The following is a 13,852-nucleotide window of genomic DNA, read 5'->3' on the forward strand; positions in this document are numbered from 1 at the left end:
TAATGGCAATTCTTATGTTCTTATGTTCACACATGTGAAATACCGGCAGGCTTGAAACTTATAGGAAGTTAAAGTGACAGTACACTTTTGCAATGTCTGTACCGGGCTTCTTGGATGATATCACCCATCTGTGAGAATATGCTACCTGCTGGTCCTGGGATAAACTGGAAATTCAATGCAGGCGCCATATCAGGCGACTAGCATTGAATTTGCAGTCTATTTTTGGCTAGCCAAGACATTGCCAGCTAGCCAATATTCAGAGGCTTGATGGCTAAATCTCAATGACCAAAGACAGACCACCCTTTTAGGCAGTTCTATCTGGCTAATGAACTTAGCCGGCAAGCCGCTGAATATTGGCAGTGACCAACTATAGCCAGTCACCAGACAATCCGCCGAGTTGGCTATTCAGCAGGAGATAGCCACCTCTCGCCTGCTGAATATGACCAGATAGCCGACTATGTGCTATTTAGCTGGCTGGCTAAATAGTGCTGAATATTGGGCCCAATATATCTATGGCAAGCTTTGAAGAGTTATCCTCTATTCATTTACTGTATAAGTGAGGGATGCCCGTCCCTTCTGCTGGACACCCCCCACCCCCACGAAGGTAGGCCGCCAACCCCCCAGTCTAGCCAAACCAACCCCCCCAGCCCAGTCGGAGCCCCACCACCACCACAACCTAGCCCAGCCGGACCACACACCCCAGTCCACCAGAACCCCCTCCTACCTTTAGTAGTTGGCCGGCCGGATGCTTCCTCCGTCTGGCCAGCAGGCCCGCCTTCATCTGAATGACAGACCTGCCCCTTCCCGGTGCATTGTGACAGGCTTTCCACATAGCCAAGTTGATTAACATAACAACCATAATTCTTCACCCTCATCCTGTTAAACAATTCATGTTCAAAAAGTACTTCAGCAAAGTTTTATGTTGGAGGACCACCTAGAGCACTGACTTTTTAACTAACATCAAAATAGCAGAAATAACAGAAAGTGCCTTAGACCTTGAAAATGAAGCCTTTCCTCAATGGAGAATCCAAATTTAGATGTTGATGAAGTGACTGCGGAGTCAACTGCAGATATCAAATGACCACTTACTTTGAGAATTGATCTGTTGAAAGGGTAATACTGTGATTTCAAAGAAATTATACAGCACTAAGTAGAGACTTATAAGACACATATGAATAGTGCTGCTGAATGTTTGCTTTGCAGGAATTCTTAAGATGCATATACTCTACCTGATTTTCGAAAACATAGAGCTTTTTCATTAAGCAGAGATTCCCATGTATTTTCTGGGGTAATAAATTGCAGGTCTTCAAGGGCTGGTCCTTCTGAATAGTGAGATGTCTTCTTGATATATGAAGGTGGCGGAACAAAATAACAACTTAAAAAAGAATGGGGAAAAAAGAAGAAGTATAAACAACTGACCAAAATGAGCTTTAAAAGCTTTAAATTCCAAACTAGGGGCTTGATTTACTAATCTGTTTTTATGTATTAATCTGCATGATTCTATATTAAGGCATGTTAAAATGCAATTTATGCATGTAGACCAGGGGTGTCAAAGTCCCTCCTCGAGGGCCACAATCCAGTTGAGTTTTCAGGATTTCTCCAATGAATATGTATGCGATCTATTAGCATATAATGAAAGCAGTGCATGCAAATAGATCTCATGCATACTCATTGGAGAAATCCTGACAACCTGACTGGATTGCGGCCCTCGAGGAGGGACTTTGACACCCCTGATGTAGACTCCAGTGCTAATTATGGGACCTTCATTTAATAACGTTTGATAGCTCACATTAATGAGGACTTAACACAAACATGGGCAACTCCGGTCCTCGAGGGCTGGAATCCAATCAGGTTTTCAGGATTTCCCCAATGAATATGCATGAGATCTATTTGCATGCACTGTTTTCAATGCATATTCATTGGGGAAATCCTGAAAATCCTGAAAGCCCTCGAGGACTGGAGTTGCCCATGTCTGACTTAAGAACACACATTAGGGAATCTGTTTCTAAATGTAAAGACATTTCTGTACATGCTCGGAGGAAAAAGTATGAAAATTTCTAATTGTTCAAAATATTTAGTTGTTTATATAACCCCCAACCCCTTTTTTTTACTAAACCATGATAGTGGTTATTAGCACAGGGAGCCTGAAGCTCATAGGAACTCTATGAGCGTCAGGAGCAGCGCAGAGCATTCAGTGCTGCTCCCTGCACTAATAACTGCTATCGCAGTTTAGTAAAAGGGGGGGATAATTTGGGTTCCATTATGTCTTCTTTTGATCTTATTTATAAGTTTCCTTGCTTTGGTTATAAGGTAAATTCAATATATACAGTATAGGTGCCAAAAAACTGGACACTAGCTAGTATTCTATAATGGCAGAGTTTTGCGCCAAATCTGTTATAGAATACTAGCATAAGTATACAGTTACATGCCAAAACTTAGGTACAGCCACTTATGCCATGATCCTTGACCCTTCTCTTCCCTCTAGTTTCCATCCCATCTCTAACCTCCCTTTTTTTCTCTAAGATTCTTAAGAAACTCATCCTATCTCAGCTAGTCCAGCATATTGAAAACACTAATACTCTTCACCCCTGTCAGGCTGGTTTCCATCCTCTTCATAGCACCAAAAGCCTATTACTAGCCCTCTACGATTCCATTCATACTCAGCCAATATCACTCCACTGTTATAGTCTCTTTGGATCTCTCCTCAGTCTTTTACCTTGTCAGTCACTCAATTCTCCTTCTTCACCAGCATTCCCTAGAGTTCTATTCCTGCCCCCACCCTTTTCAATATTTTTGTTCCCCCTATTCACTGTCATACAAGATTATGTATGCATCCCTTTTGGCTATGCAGATGATATCCAAAATTTCTGCCCTGTCTTTAATTCAGTCTTCCATAGTTCATCTCAGTTCCTGTCTTTCTTCAGTCTCTGGTCAACCTTCTCTTTCTCAGCCCTGCAAAGCATGAATCTAATCTCTTTATGCTTTCTCATGCCTTACCTCCTTCTTCTATCTCTATTGATGACCTCTTGCTGCCCTAGAGGGGCAACATCAAGCTCCTAGGAGTCATCTTTGACTTGTAATTTTCCTTCAAGCCCTAGGTAGATGCTATGGTTCACTCCTCTTTTTTCACTCTCTACTGTATCCGTTCTGCATGCCCTTTTCTTTCACCCTCCCTTTTGTGCCTCTTGCTCCTGTCACTTGTTTTGCAACATGTCGATTATTGCATTTCGCTGTATGCTGGTATCTCTCTATACACTTGGATGGGCATTTTTGATAGGACATTTTAGTCTGAGCTTGGACGTTTTGGGAAAGATGTCCAGAAATCCAGTAGAGATAATGTCCATTCTCAAAACAACAAAATGTTTTTTGTTTTGTTTTAATTACCTATGTAGACATTTTGGTCCTTAGTACGTCTATTTTTTTTGGCCATTCTTGAATATAAATAAGTCCACATGAAAAATGCACAAAAGATTTCCTTTAGGCAGCCTGCATTCTTAGTAAACTGTTCAGACAGCTGAGGAGCTCTTCTAAGAGGTACTGTAGTGAATTTCACACTAAAAGACCCAGGTACAGATGTCACTATGTCTTGCTTATATTGTATGATGAGCCCTCCAAAACCCACCCAAAACTTATTACACCCACTTGTACACCACAATAGCCCTTATTACATTACATTACAGATTTCTATTCCGTCATTACCTTTCGGTTCAAAGCGGATTACAAAAAGAGTTACGGAAGAAGGGTTACAACGTTAGATCAGAGAAGGTTTCCAAGAGAGGGAAAAGTAGGATCTGGGGTTAGGGAGGGGATGGTAAGAGGGGGGTTAAGCTTTATCATGGTATTAAGCTTTATTAAGGGATTTCTTGAAGAGTATAGTTTTTATTTCCTTTCTGAACATCTTGTAGTCTGGGGTTGTTGTCAATAGGTTGGAGACTTGGTTGTCTATCTTCGCTGCCTGAGTGGCCAGAAGTCCGTTGTATAATTTTTTCCGTTTTACTTCTTTGATTGGGGGGTAAGTGAATGGGGTATGTGTTTTTCTATGCCTGGTAGAGGTGGTTTGGATGAGGCGGTCGTTTAGGTAGGTTGGGCTGTCTCCATTTATAGTTTTAAATAGTATACAGTAGAATTTAAATTGTATTATTTCCTGGATTGGAAGCCAATGAGAATTGATGAATGCCTCAGTAATGTGATCATATTTTTTCAATGAATAGACGAGTCTCAGAGCTGTATTCTGAATTGTCTGTAGTTGTTTAATCATTATTGCAGGGGAGGTAGAGGATGTTGCAATAGTCTAGGATACTTAGGATTAGAGATTGTACTAGGAGCTGAAATTGTGTTTTTTCGAAGAATTTGCGGACTTGTCTAAGGTTTCTCATAACTGCGAAAGATTTCTGTATTATTTTGTTAATTTGTGGTTGCATGGTGCAGCCTCTGTCAATAGTCATACCTAGAAGTTTTAGGGTGGTTTGCAAAGGGTAGTTGAAAGAGTTGATTGGGATTTTGTTATTTTCTAGGAGGATGAATTTAGTTTTGTCTGGGTTGAGTTTCAGTTTGTGGTCTTCCAACGAAGTCGTAACTGTAGCTAGAGTTCTGTGTAGTGTGTCTGACATTAAGAGCATTGGTTGGTCGAAAGGAATGAGGATGGTGATGTCATCAGCATAGCTATAAGAGGATAGGCCTTGTTTGTTCAGGTAAACACCAAGAGAGGCTGTATATAGGTTGAAGAGAGTAGGGGACAGTGGGGACCCTTGTGGAACGCCGCAGGGGTTGGACCAAGGTTTGGATTTTTCTTTGTCTGATTTTACTTTGTATGTTCTGGATTTTAAGAAACCTTCAAACCATGAGTATACTTTATCTGAGATGCCTATTGAGTCCAAGATTTGCAGTAGGATGTTATGGTCTACCAGGTCAAATGCCGCCGTCAGGTCCAACTGTATGAGCAGCATTTTTTTCCCAATGCTGAGGTGTTGCCTTGCTGTGTCGATAAGGGAGCCTAGTAGTGTCTCTGTGCTGAAGTTAGTTCTGAAGCCGGATTGCGTGAGATGGAGTAAGTTATGGTCCTCGAGATAGTTGGTGAGGAATTTGGCTACTAATCCTTCTGTTAGTTTGATATATAGAGGTATTGAGGCTATTGGTCTGTAGTTGGATGAGAGGTCTGTTGGTCCTTTTGGGTTTTTTAAGATTGGGGTGATGATAATTTCGCTGAGGTCATTCGGGAAAATGCCATCTGTGAGCATGGTTTGTATCCAGTGTAGGAATAAGGTACGGAACTTAGTGCTCGCTGATGACAGGAGATATGGCGGGCAGTGGTTGAGTTCACATGATGCGTGGCTGTACTTATTGTAGAGTTTGTTGAATTCGGTCCAATGTATCTTAGGGAATTGGGACCAAGATTGTCTGCAGCACAAGATTCATTTTCTGTGGGGAGTATTGTGACTTCGAATAGGTGGGTTGGGTTACTAATGAGAGTAGCTCTGGTGTTTGTAATTTTATTCTTGAAGTGTTCAGCTAGGAGGGAGGCTGAAGGGGAGGAGTTATTGTTAGTGGTCAAATAGGGTATGGTGTTAGTTAGATCTTTTAATATTTGGAATAGTTATGCCTATAGGTGTCATCTTAATGTAGGTACAGTAGGTTTTTGAGGGCTCACCATACAATATAAGCAAGATATGGTAACATCTGTACCTGGAACTTTTAATGTGAAATTCACTGCTGTAACCTCTGCTCTCTGGGCTCAAATATCTATGTTAACATCTGAAGCTGCTTGGGCTGAGAACTTTTCAGCAACCCCCCCTCCTTGTAATACAGGCTAGAATGTATTGCTTTTTTAACATCTTTGGGTAGTGGGATGGGGGTCAGTAACCACATGGAGAAAAAGGGGGTGAGGGAATCATGCCATAATCCCTCCAGTGGTCATCTGGTTCGTTTGGGCACCTTTTTAGCATTTAGACGCTTTTAAAACAGGTCTAGCTCCAAACATCTAAAAAAAGCCCAGGATCTTTTGTTAAAGGTTTGATTACGCCTGACAAGCATCCAAGTCCTAAGCCCATCCTAACAGTGGCGTACCAAGGGGTGGGCGGGAGGAGGGGGGTGTTCCGCCCCGGGTGCAGCCTTAGAGGGGGTGCACAGCCGGCCCGGTCCCTATCGTGCTCCCACCCTCCCAGTGAAAGCAGCAAACCTCCCTCCAGTAGCGTTGGCTGCTTCATGGCTTTCTCATCTCTCTGCCGCGTCACTGATGACGTCATCAGTGACGCTTCACTGGCAGGAGAAAGCTGTGAAGCAGCTAACGCTACTGGAGGGAGGTTTGCTGCTCTCACTGGGAGGGTCGGAAAGGTTCACTTGGGGGGGAGAGATAGGAGGGTCCGCGGGGGTTCAGCTGGGAGGGGGGAGAAGCGGTCTGCCTTGATGCTCCAAGGCCTGGCGCCATTACCTTCTTCAGGCAGTAGCAGCTTTTACAATTCGCTGCTGTTGCCGGCTTCAGGCCTTCCTCTCTGCCGGGTCCTGCCTACTTCCTGTTTTCATATTTACATCTGTTTTTCCTATCTGACATGCCTATGTTTACACTGCTCTGTCTCTGAATCCCCCTGACACAACCAGAGACCTTCACCCTCCCCTATTAGTTAATAACTGAGGGAGCGAAACATTTTTCTGTAGAGATGTTACCTTGGCCGGGCTCTGCTCGTGTACATATTTGATTGGTCATCCTAGTCAGGTCGTGTCTTACCTCAGCTGGGCAAAGTAGGAACTTCTTTTGAGTTTTTTTCTCTTTTTTCTTTGCCTTTTTTTCCTGATATTTCATCTCTGTACACGGTGGAGATATAGTCAAAAATCTCTGCAGGCCAGACCCTTTGTTATCCCCTCCCCATGCAAGGGAGGTTAGAGACTGCCATGAATACCATCCAGAAGCTGTGTGAGTAGGGTTATCAGATTTTTCTTTATTAAAATCCGGACCCCATAGACCTGCTCCCCCCCCCCCAGTTCCACCCATCCCCGTCCCGCTCCCTGCTCTCAGTGGTCAAGAGGGCATCTGCGCATGTGCAGATGCCCTCCAGCCCGATGTGATTTCAAAGAAGCTTTTCAAAACCCAGACAAAGTGCCAGGTTTTGAAAAGCTGTTTGGACCCCTGGACATGTGTAAGCTGATTTTGCTGGCATCATATTAAAGTTATCTATCATATCCTATTTCTGGGGTAAATATGTGCATTTGTTCTCTATGCACATTTGTCATTCAAAAATATAAAAGAATTCACATGGTACAATCTAGAGCAACACGCTCAAATGTCTTCAATGAATTCAGTGCACAGCTGTTAAGCTCCTTCATAACTGTCACTGCTTCGATCATGTCACCACCCCTTTATTTCAGTATGTACACTGGCTTCCAATTATCGCCTGTATCAAATACAAAATCATTTTGCTGGTTTATAAGTCACACTTACTCTTTGCACCCTCCTATTTAAGTAAAATACTCATTCCATATACACCTCTCCGTTGCTGCCGTTCTGCTGACCAAAACCTGCTCAAACTCCCTTCACTCTTCTCTCTCTACCTCATTATCTTCTGTGACACTCCCTTCTGTTACCTGGGTCCAAAACTTTAGAATGATGTGCCACTTTATATTAGGAATCAATCTGCAAATGCCTCTTTCAAGCATCTTCTAAAAACACACCTTTTTTCAGAATATTTCCACCTTGAACCGCAAGGTAATGGCAGAATAGAAATCTCAAATGTAATGTAATATTTCACACCAACCTCATAATCCGTTTCCTTTCCTGTTTTTTTTTCACTTCCTGCCCTTCCCTTTATGTTATGATTATAATCAACCTTTAAACCACTTAGATGCCTATCCAAGGCCCATGTGATATATCAAATGGAATAAATAAAATATCTGACTGGCATAAATGGTAATGCCTAAATGCTGCAGTTGAGCACTGTTCTATAAAGCTGTTGCCCCCTTTGCATCTGTGCATGAGAAGTTAGGTGTGCTATTTACAGTATAGAACAGGGGTTGGGCTAGATTCACTAACTTGCCCAATCATGACCGATTCGTGTCTGATCTGGGCAGGGCCTATCAATTCTACAAACAAGAATATTCTAATGGGGCGATCGGAGGCATGCCCCCATCCGCCGACACGGATCACTAGGTAGTGATCCCAATGCATGCACAAGCCATCTACTTTGCTATCTGTTTGTTTTTTTTACTTTTTTTCACTGGCCCTGACTCACCTGCTCTTTGTCACCCTTCCCTGCAGCCCATGGTTTTTATCTGCGGGCTTAAAGAAGGTTAAAACCTTAGGCTTGCACTGCGCGGAAGGGCAGGCGAGTCAGGGCAGAGAGCAGGCAGCAGGGTGGCCAGAGCAGGAGAATCGGGGCAGAGAGCAGGGTTTTAGTACAAGCGACTGGTCCTCACCAGTCACTGGTTTTTTGATTGTCCAGCCAGTCGGTGTGCCAGAAGAAAGTTTAGTGAATCACGTCCTTCCTGCTTTGCATGCCGATTCCCCTCATTTGCATGCACGGATCGGGATCAGATCGGTAGACAGGTTAGTGAATCGGGTCAGAGGGAAATCGGGTCGCAAAGGACTTGCAAACTGATCAGTACACGATCGATTTGCTTAGTGAATCTAGCCCTAAGTCTGTTAAGCATGTGACAGTAGATTAGTGATTATTAATACCAATTATTGTTATTTGTTGGCAGTGTAATGTTAATTAGTTAATTATGCTACACGCTCAACTGGCCCTACTCTATAATTGCATGTCCAATTGCACGCCTAACTCTGGGCGCCATTTATAGAATTAGGGAAAATATTTTATTTCTTACAAGTTCGCATTTTGCTCCTTGCATTAGGTCATTGTTTCCTGATTACATAATTCTCTTACTCTGAGTTTATATTTCAGCTATTTGTGTCAAATTCATATTGTATATGCACATCATCAAAACGAAACCTCTGGGATTCTGAGGAGGGCCAACTCAGCTACACCCTGTTTTGTTTAAATTTCTAATGTGAGAATGGGCAAGTATTACATATTATTGAAGGACACAAGACAATGTTGATGAAAATGCTTAGGCAGTTGAACAACAGCACTGCTACAGATTGAAAGAGCAATTCTTTACAGGGCATATAAATTTAGGCACCAATTGCACACATTAATTTATAGAATAGTCATGCTTATGCACCTAAATGTCACAAATTGACATTTATGCGCATAATTTATGCTAGGTGCTATTCATAGAACCTTGGTGTGATAGTTGCATGACATCTATCAGCAAATGAGCTGTATTGTTGGGCTGAGCATGGTATTCTTCCTAGTTATGAGTGTATCTTATAGAATAGAAACAGATGTGCTCATTGCAGAGCACACTTAGAAGCACCAGCTTATGCCTGTCATTCGCCTTGTGTAAGCTGTCACACCCACGTTTTGGCATTCTAAAGTGGTTTTGCACTGCTATTCTATAATGGGTTAGGCACGCTTTACTGCCCTTATAGAACTGGTGCTACGCATACCCCTTTGAAAGTGTACATTTAGGTTTCATTTTATAGAATTGTCTCCTTTGAACCTGACAAAGCAATGCACAGTTAAAAAAAAGTAATGACTCCAAAAAACATCTTTCACATAGCACATGTGGTACGTACATACTCTTTTTCCCAATGAGAATATCCTTAGTAAAAATTTTCACTTGTTCTTGTGATAGTGGCTTCTGCAATGAAACAAAAAGGGATTAGCAGAGTCATTATTTGAGTCCACACTTGAGATCATACTTTCAAAAAGATATAAACAGGATGGAATCAGTCCAGAGGAAGGCTACTAAAATGGTTGGTGGTCTACGTCACAAGGTGTACGGAGACATACGTAAAGATCTCAATATGTATACTTTGAAGGAATAGCGAGAGAGGGGAGATATAATAGAAATATTTAAATACCTATATGGTATAAATACACGAGGCAAATCTTTCATTTGAATGGAAATATGAGTTAGAGGGCATAAAATGAGGTCAAGAGGTGATAGGCTCAGGAGCAATCTAAGGAAATATTTTTTTACAGAAAGGGTGGTAGATGCGTGGAACAATGTCCCGGCAGAGGTAGTGGAGACAGAGACTGTGTCTGAATTCAAGAAATCGTGAGACAGGCACGTGGGATCTCTTAGGGAGCGGAGGAGATAGTGGATGCTGTAGATGGGCAGACTGGATGGGCCATTTGGCCTTTATCTGCCATCATGTTTCTATATTTCTAGCCTGGTTTTCGAATATTCCATCTTCTAATATAATAAAGCCTTATCTCTAATTTGGAAATATTAAGACTTTGTACTCTCCGTTGCATCTCCAAGGGGTCCTTTTACTAAACTGTGGTAAGTGCTCGTGTGCGCTTACCGTGGCACATATACTGCTATCCCATGGTAAATATGTCTGTTGCATGCGTACACCACACACTAAAAACATTTTTCTCAATTTTCTCCAAGGGGGTGTTTAGGAAGTGGTGAGTGGGCATAAGAGCACTAATTAGTTAGTGTGTGATGCATTACTGTGTGCTAAATGATTATTACAGGGTTAGCGTGTAGGCCCTTGCCCCCAAATTCTCTAAATAACACCTACATTAGGCAACCACTGGATACCTTAATTGCAGCTGCTTAGTGACACCTAAGTTCAGGATCCACACAGAACTTAATTTTTTAATTGGCTTAATCAGCGTGGTAATTGACAACACTGGTTTTTAGTCAATCAAAAATTAAAATTTAAGTAATTTAAGAGTTTGGCACCGAACTCTTAGGACACCTAGTAATGCCTAAGAGGAAGTGCTAGGGGCGTCTAATGTGAAAATGTAAGAAATAAAACATTCTCCCACATTCTATAAATGGCGCCCAGAGTTAGGCATGTGATTATAGGGTAGGGCCAGTTGAGCGTGTAGCATAATTAACTAATTAACACTAAATTGGTGATAAATAACAATAATTAGTATTAATAAGCACTAATTTGCTGTCACATGCTTAACAGACTTAAGCCCCTATTCTATAAATAGCACACCTAACTTCTCGTGCACAGATGCAAAGGGAGCAGCAACTTTATAGAACAGTTCTCAACTGCTGCATTTATGGCACCACCATTTATGCCAGTCAGATATTTTATTTGTTCCATCTGATATATCACATGGGCCTTGGATAGGCATCTAAGGGCCAGATTCTCAAAACTTTAATGCCGTCACTTAACTGTTTACCTACGCCTGTATGCATTATCAAAATGGATTATCTCTGTCAATAGCGAGCTTTCTAGCAGTCTCCAACAATGACATGCAAATGGGCTCTTCAACATTGAAATGAGCCCTCTGGTGGATTCTTTAAAAATGTCGAACCATTTTCTAAAAGTGGAGTTGGCTTTTGATGACAAAAATAAGCGACTGGTCCAGTGGTACCAGGCAGTGTCAGAGGCTGCTAGAAAGCCTGTATTGTGATGCATCGGGAGAGATATCCATTCTCTCCTGCTGCATCACAACACCCCTCCACTGCAGCGGCGCAAGCAACTCCCTCCCCCCCATAGAACAGCAGCGACACCCCACCAACCAACAGTCCCTTCTGCAGCAGGAAAGATGTCCATATACTCCTGCTGCCAAGAAATCCCGACCGTGCACCCCCACTCCCCCGCCTCTGACGTCCCCTCCTTCTTACCTCCAAAGAAAAGAAAAAATACCAGATCGTTTCAAAGGAAAACTTAAAAGCCATCTCTTCAAAGATGCCTTCTCGATGTAACTTTGTACCTGATCATTAATCTCCACAAGAGTCATAAAGTCAGTCTCAGTTCTTCTTAAACAAACCCTCCCTTTTGTCTTTTACCTTGATTGTTCTCTTTTCTTTTAGCATATGTAGTTCCTCCCCGCCTACCCCAGGGTTCCAGTATGTCAAATAAACCCCAAAACAATGTGAACATAAGAATAGCCTTACTCAGTCAGACCAATGGTCCATCAAGCCCAGTAGCCCTTTCTCAAGGTGGCCAATCCAGGTCACCAGTACCTGGCCAAAACCCAAGGAGTAGCAACATTCCATGCTACCAATACAGGGCAAGCAGTGACTTGCCCCATGTCTTTCTCAATAACAGACTATGGACTTTTCCTCCAGGAACTTGTCCAAACCTTTCTTAAAACCAGCTACGCTATCCGCTCTTACCACATTCTCTGGCAACGCGTTCCAGAGCTTAACTATTCTCTGAGTGAAAAAAAATTTACTTCTATTGGTTTTAAAAGTATTTCCCTGTAGAGGGCTGGGGACCTGGATTCCCCTTACGATGGGCAGAACGCTCTTTTAGTTACCTAGGTATTCAGCTGTCTGTAGATGTTAGGGCCTTATATCGCTAGAATGTAGTTCGTTTGTTGACTGAAACTGGGAGACTTCTGCGTCGCTGGGTGAATCTTCCTCTTTCGTTGATGGGTCGTTTTCATCTATTCCGGATGGTTGTCTTTCCTAAGTGGTTATATCTGTTACAAACATTTCCCTTGTTTCTTTTGAAAAAAGACCTGGCTCGTCTTAAGAGATTGATTCTCTCCTTCTGTTGGGGGGCAAGAAGGGGGAAGATGAACAGTACTTTTCTTTATGGATCCTGGTCTACAGGTGGCTTGGGGCTTCCCTTGGTTCATCTTTATAATTTGGCCTGTTTATTCCATCATCTGAGAGACTGGCTTTTTGCTAGCTCTCAATACACAGATGTTGCCTTGGAGGCCAATTATTTTTTCCCCTGGGCCTTACTTTATCTCTTACACTGGGATGGGAATCAGCGGTTGGGTCCTGGGGTACATAGCTGTTTGGTTCACCTGCTGCGCAGGGCTTGGCGGTGTGTGCTGCGGTTTTGGGGCCATTCGCCTTCTAGCTCAGTTTTACTGCCAGTAGATAATGTGGCCTTTTGCTCAGGTCAGGATAATGTTGTTTTTAAACGATGGGCGAAGAAGGGGCTCCGCAATCTGGGGCATTTCTTTCAGGCGGATGGGAGTCCTTCTCATTTCCCAGCTCTCCAGGTGTCCTGGTCCCCGAGTGCTTTGGATCACTTTGTGTACCAGCAGCTCTCTCTTCACCTTCCCCTCCCTAAAACTATGCCACTCAAAAAAATTCCTCGACTAAACCTACGTCTTCCAAGCCGCCAAAATAAACCCTTGGCTAGCCCAAATGGCCCTCAAGGCCTACAACTACCTCGACTTTAGAAAACTGCTCAAAACTCACCTATTTCGAAACCAAGTCCCTTAATGCCCCTCCCCCTCCCCTTCCTCTCCCCTCTACTTCTCTCCTTGCTGTTCGCAACCCTACGATCATTTTGATATGTAACCTCTTGTAACTACTCCCTCCTTACTGTTTGCAACGCTATGTTCAATTTGATATGTTACCACTTGTAACCATTTGTTAAATTTGATATGTAACCACTTGTAATCTTTGTCTAACTAATGTGAACTGCCTAGAACTCTTCGGGGTATGGCGGTATACAAAAATAAAGTTATTATTTATTATTATTATTATTACATTGCTACTCTGCCAAGGGAGTCCTTAGAGCATGTTTTTTTGATTACTTTGCAGGATTTCATTTTTGATGATGTCTGGGATTGGTTCTTGGTGTCTCAATATCATTGCCGGCTGGTGGCTCTGCAGCCAAGGAGGGACTATTCTCAGCTTTCGTCTCTGTGGACTTGGGCTGCTGCACTAGGGTAGCATCCTTCTCTCCTTTGGTGCAGCAAATTCCTTGGGTGGTGCAAAGTGCTGAGCTTCAGGAATGTCAATTTCGGGTCCTTCATCGGGGTTATATTTCTCAGAAGCAGGCTTATCATTTTGGATGTGCTTCTACCTCTACATGTTTAAAATGCCACCGTGTTGATAATTCTCTAGCACATGGTCG

General features: G+C 42.7%; 1 protein-coding gene across 1 annotated transcript in view; it reads right to left on the reverse strand.

Annotated features, from left to right (window-relative positions):
* Positions 1-13,852, reverse strand: part of LOC117354870 — a 96,019-nt gene that overhangs the window by 21,161 nt on the left and 61,006 nt on the right. Inside the window, exons 7-8 of the mRNA XM_033932834.1 lie at positions 9,626-9,690; positions 1,230-1,375 (exon numbers count right to left, since the gene is read on the reverse strand). Coding sequence (XP_033788725.1) covers positions 1,230-1,375; positions 9,626-9,690 — 211 coding nt within the window. The remainder of the gene's footprint in view (positions 1-1,229; positions 1,376-9,625; positions 9,691-13,852) is intronic.

This window comes from Geotrypetes seraphini, chromosome 2 (assembly GCF_902459505.1).
Source record: "Geotrypetes seraphini chromosome 2, aGeoSer1.1, whole genome shotgun sequence".
In the NCBI taxonomy this organism is placed as follows: Eukaryota; Metazoa; Chordata; class Amphibia; order Gymnophiona; family Dermophiidae; genus Geotrypetes; species Geotrypetes seraphini.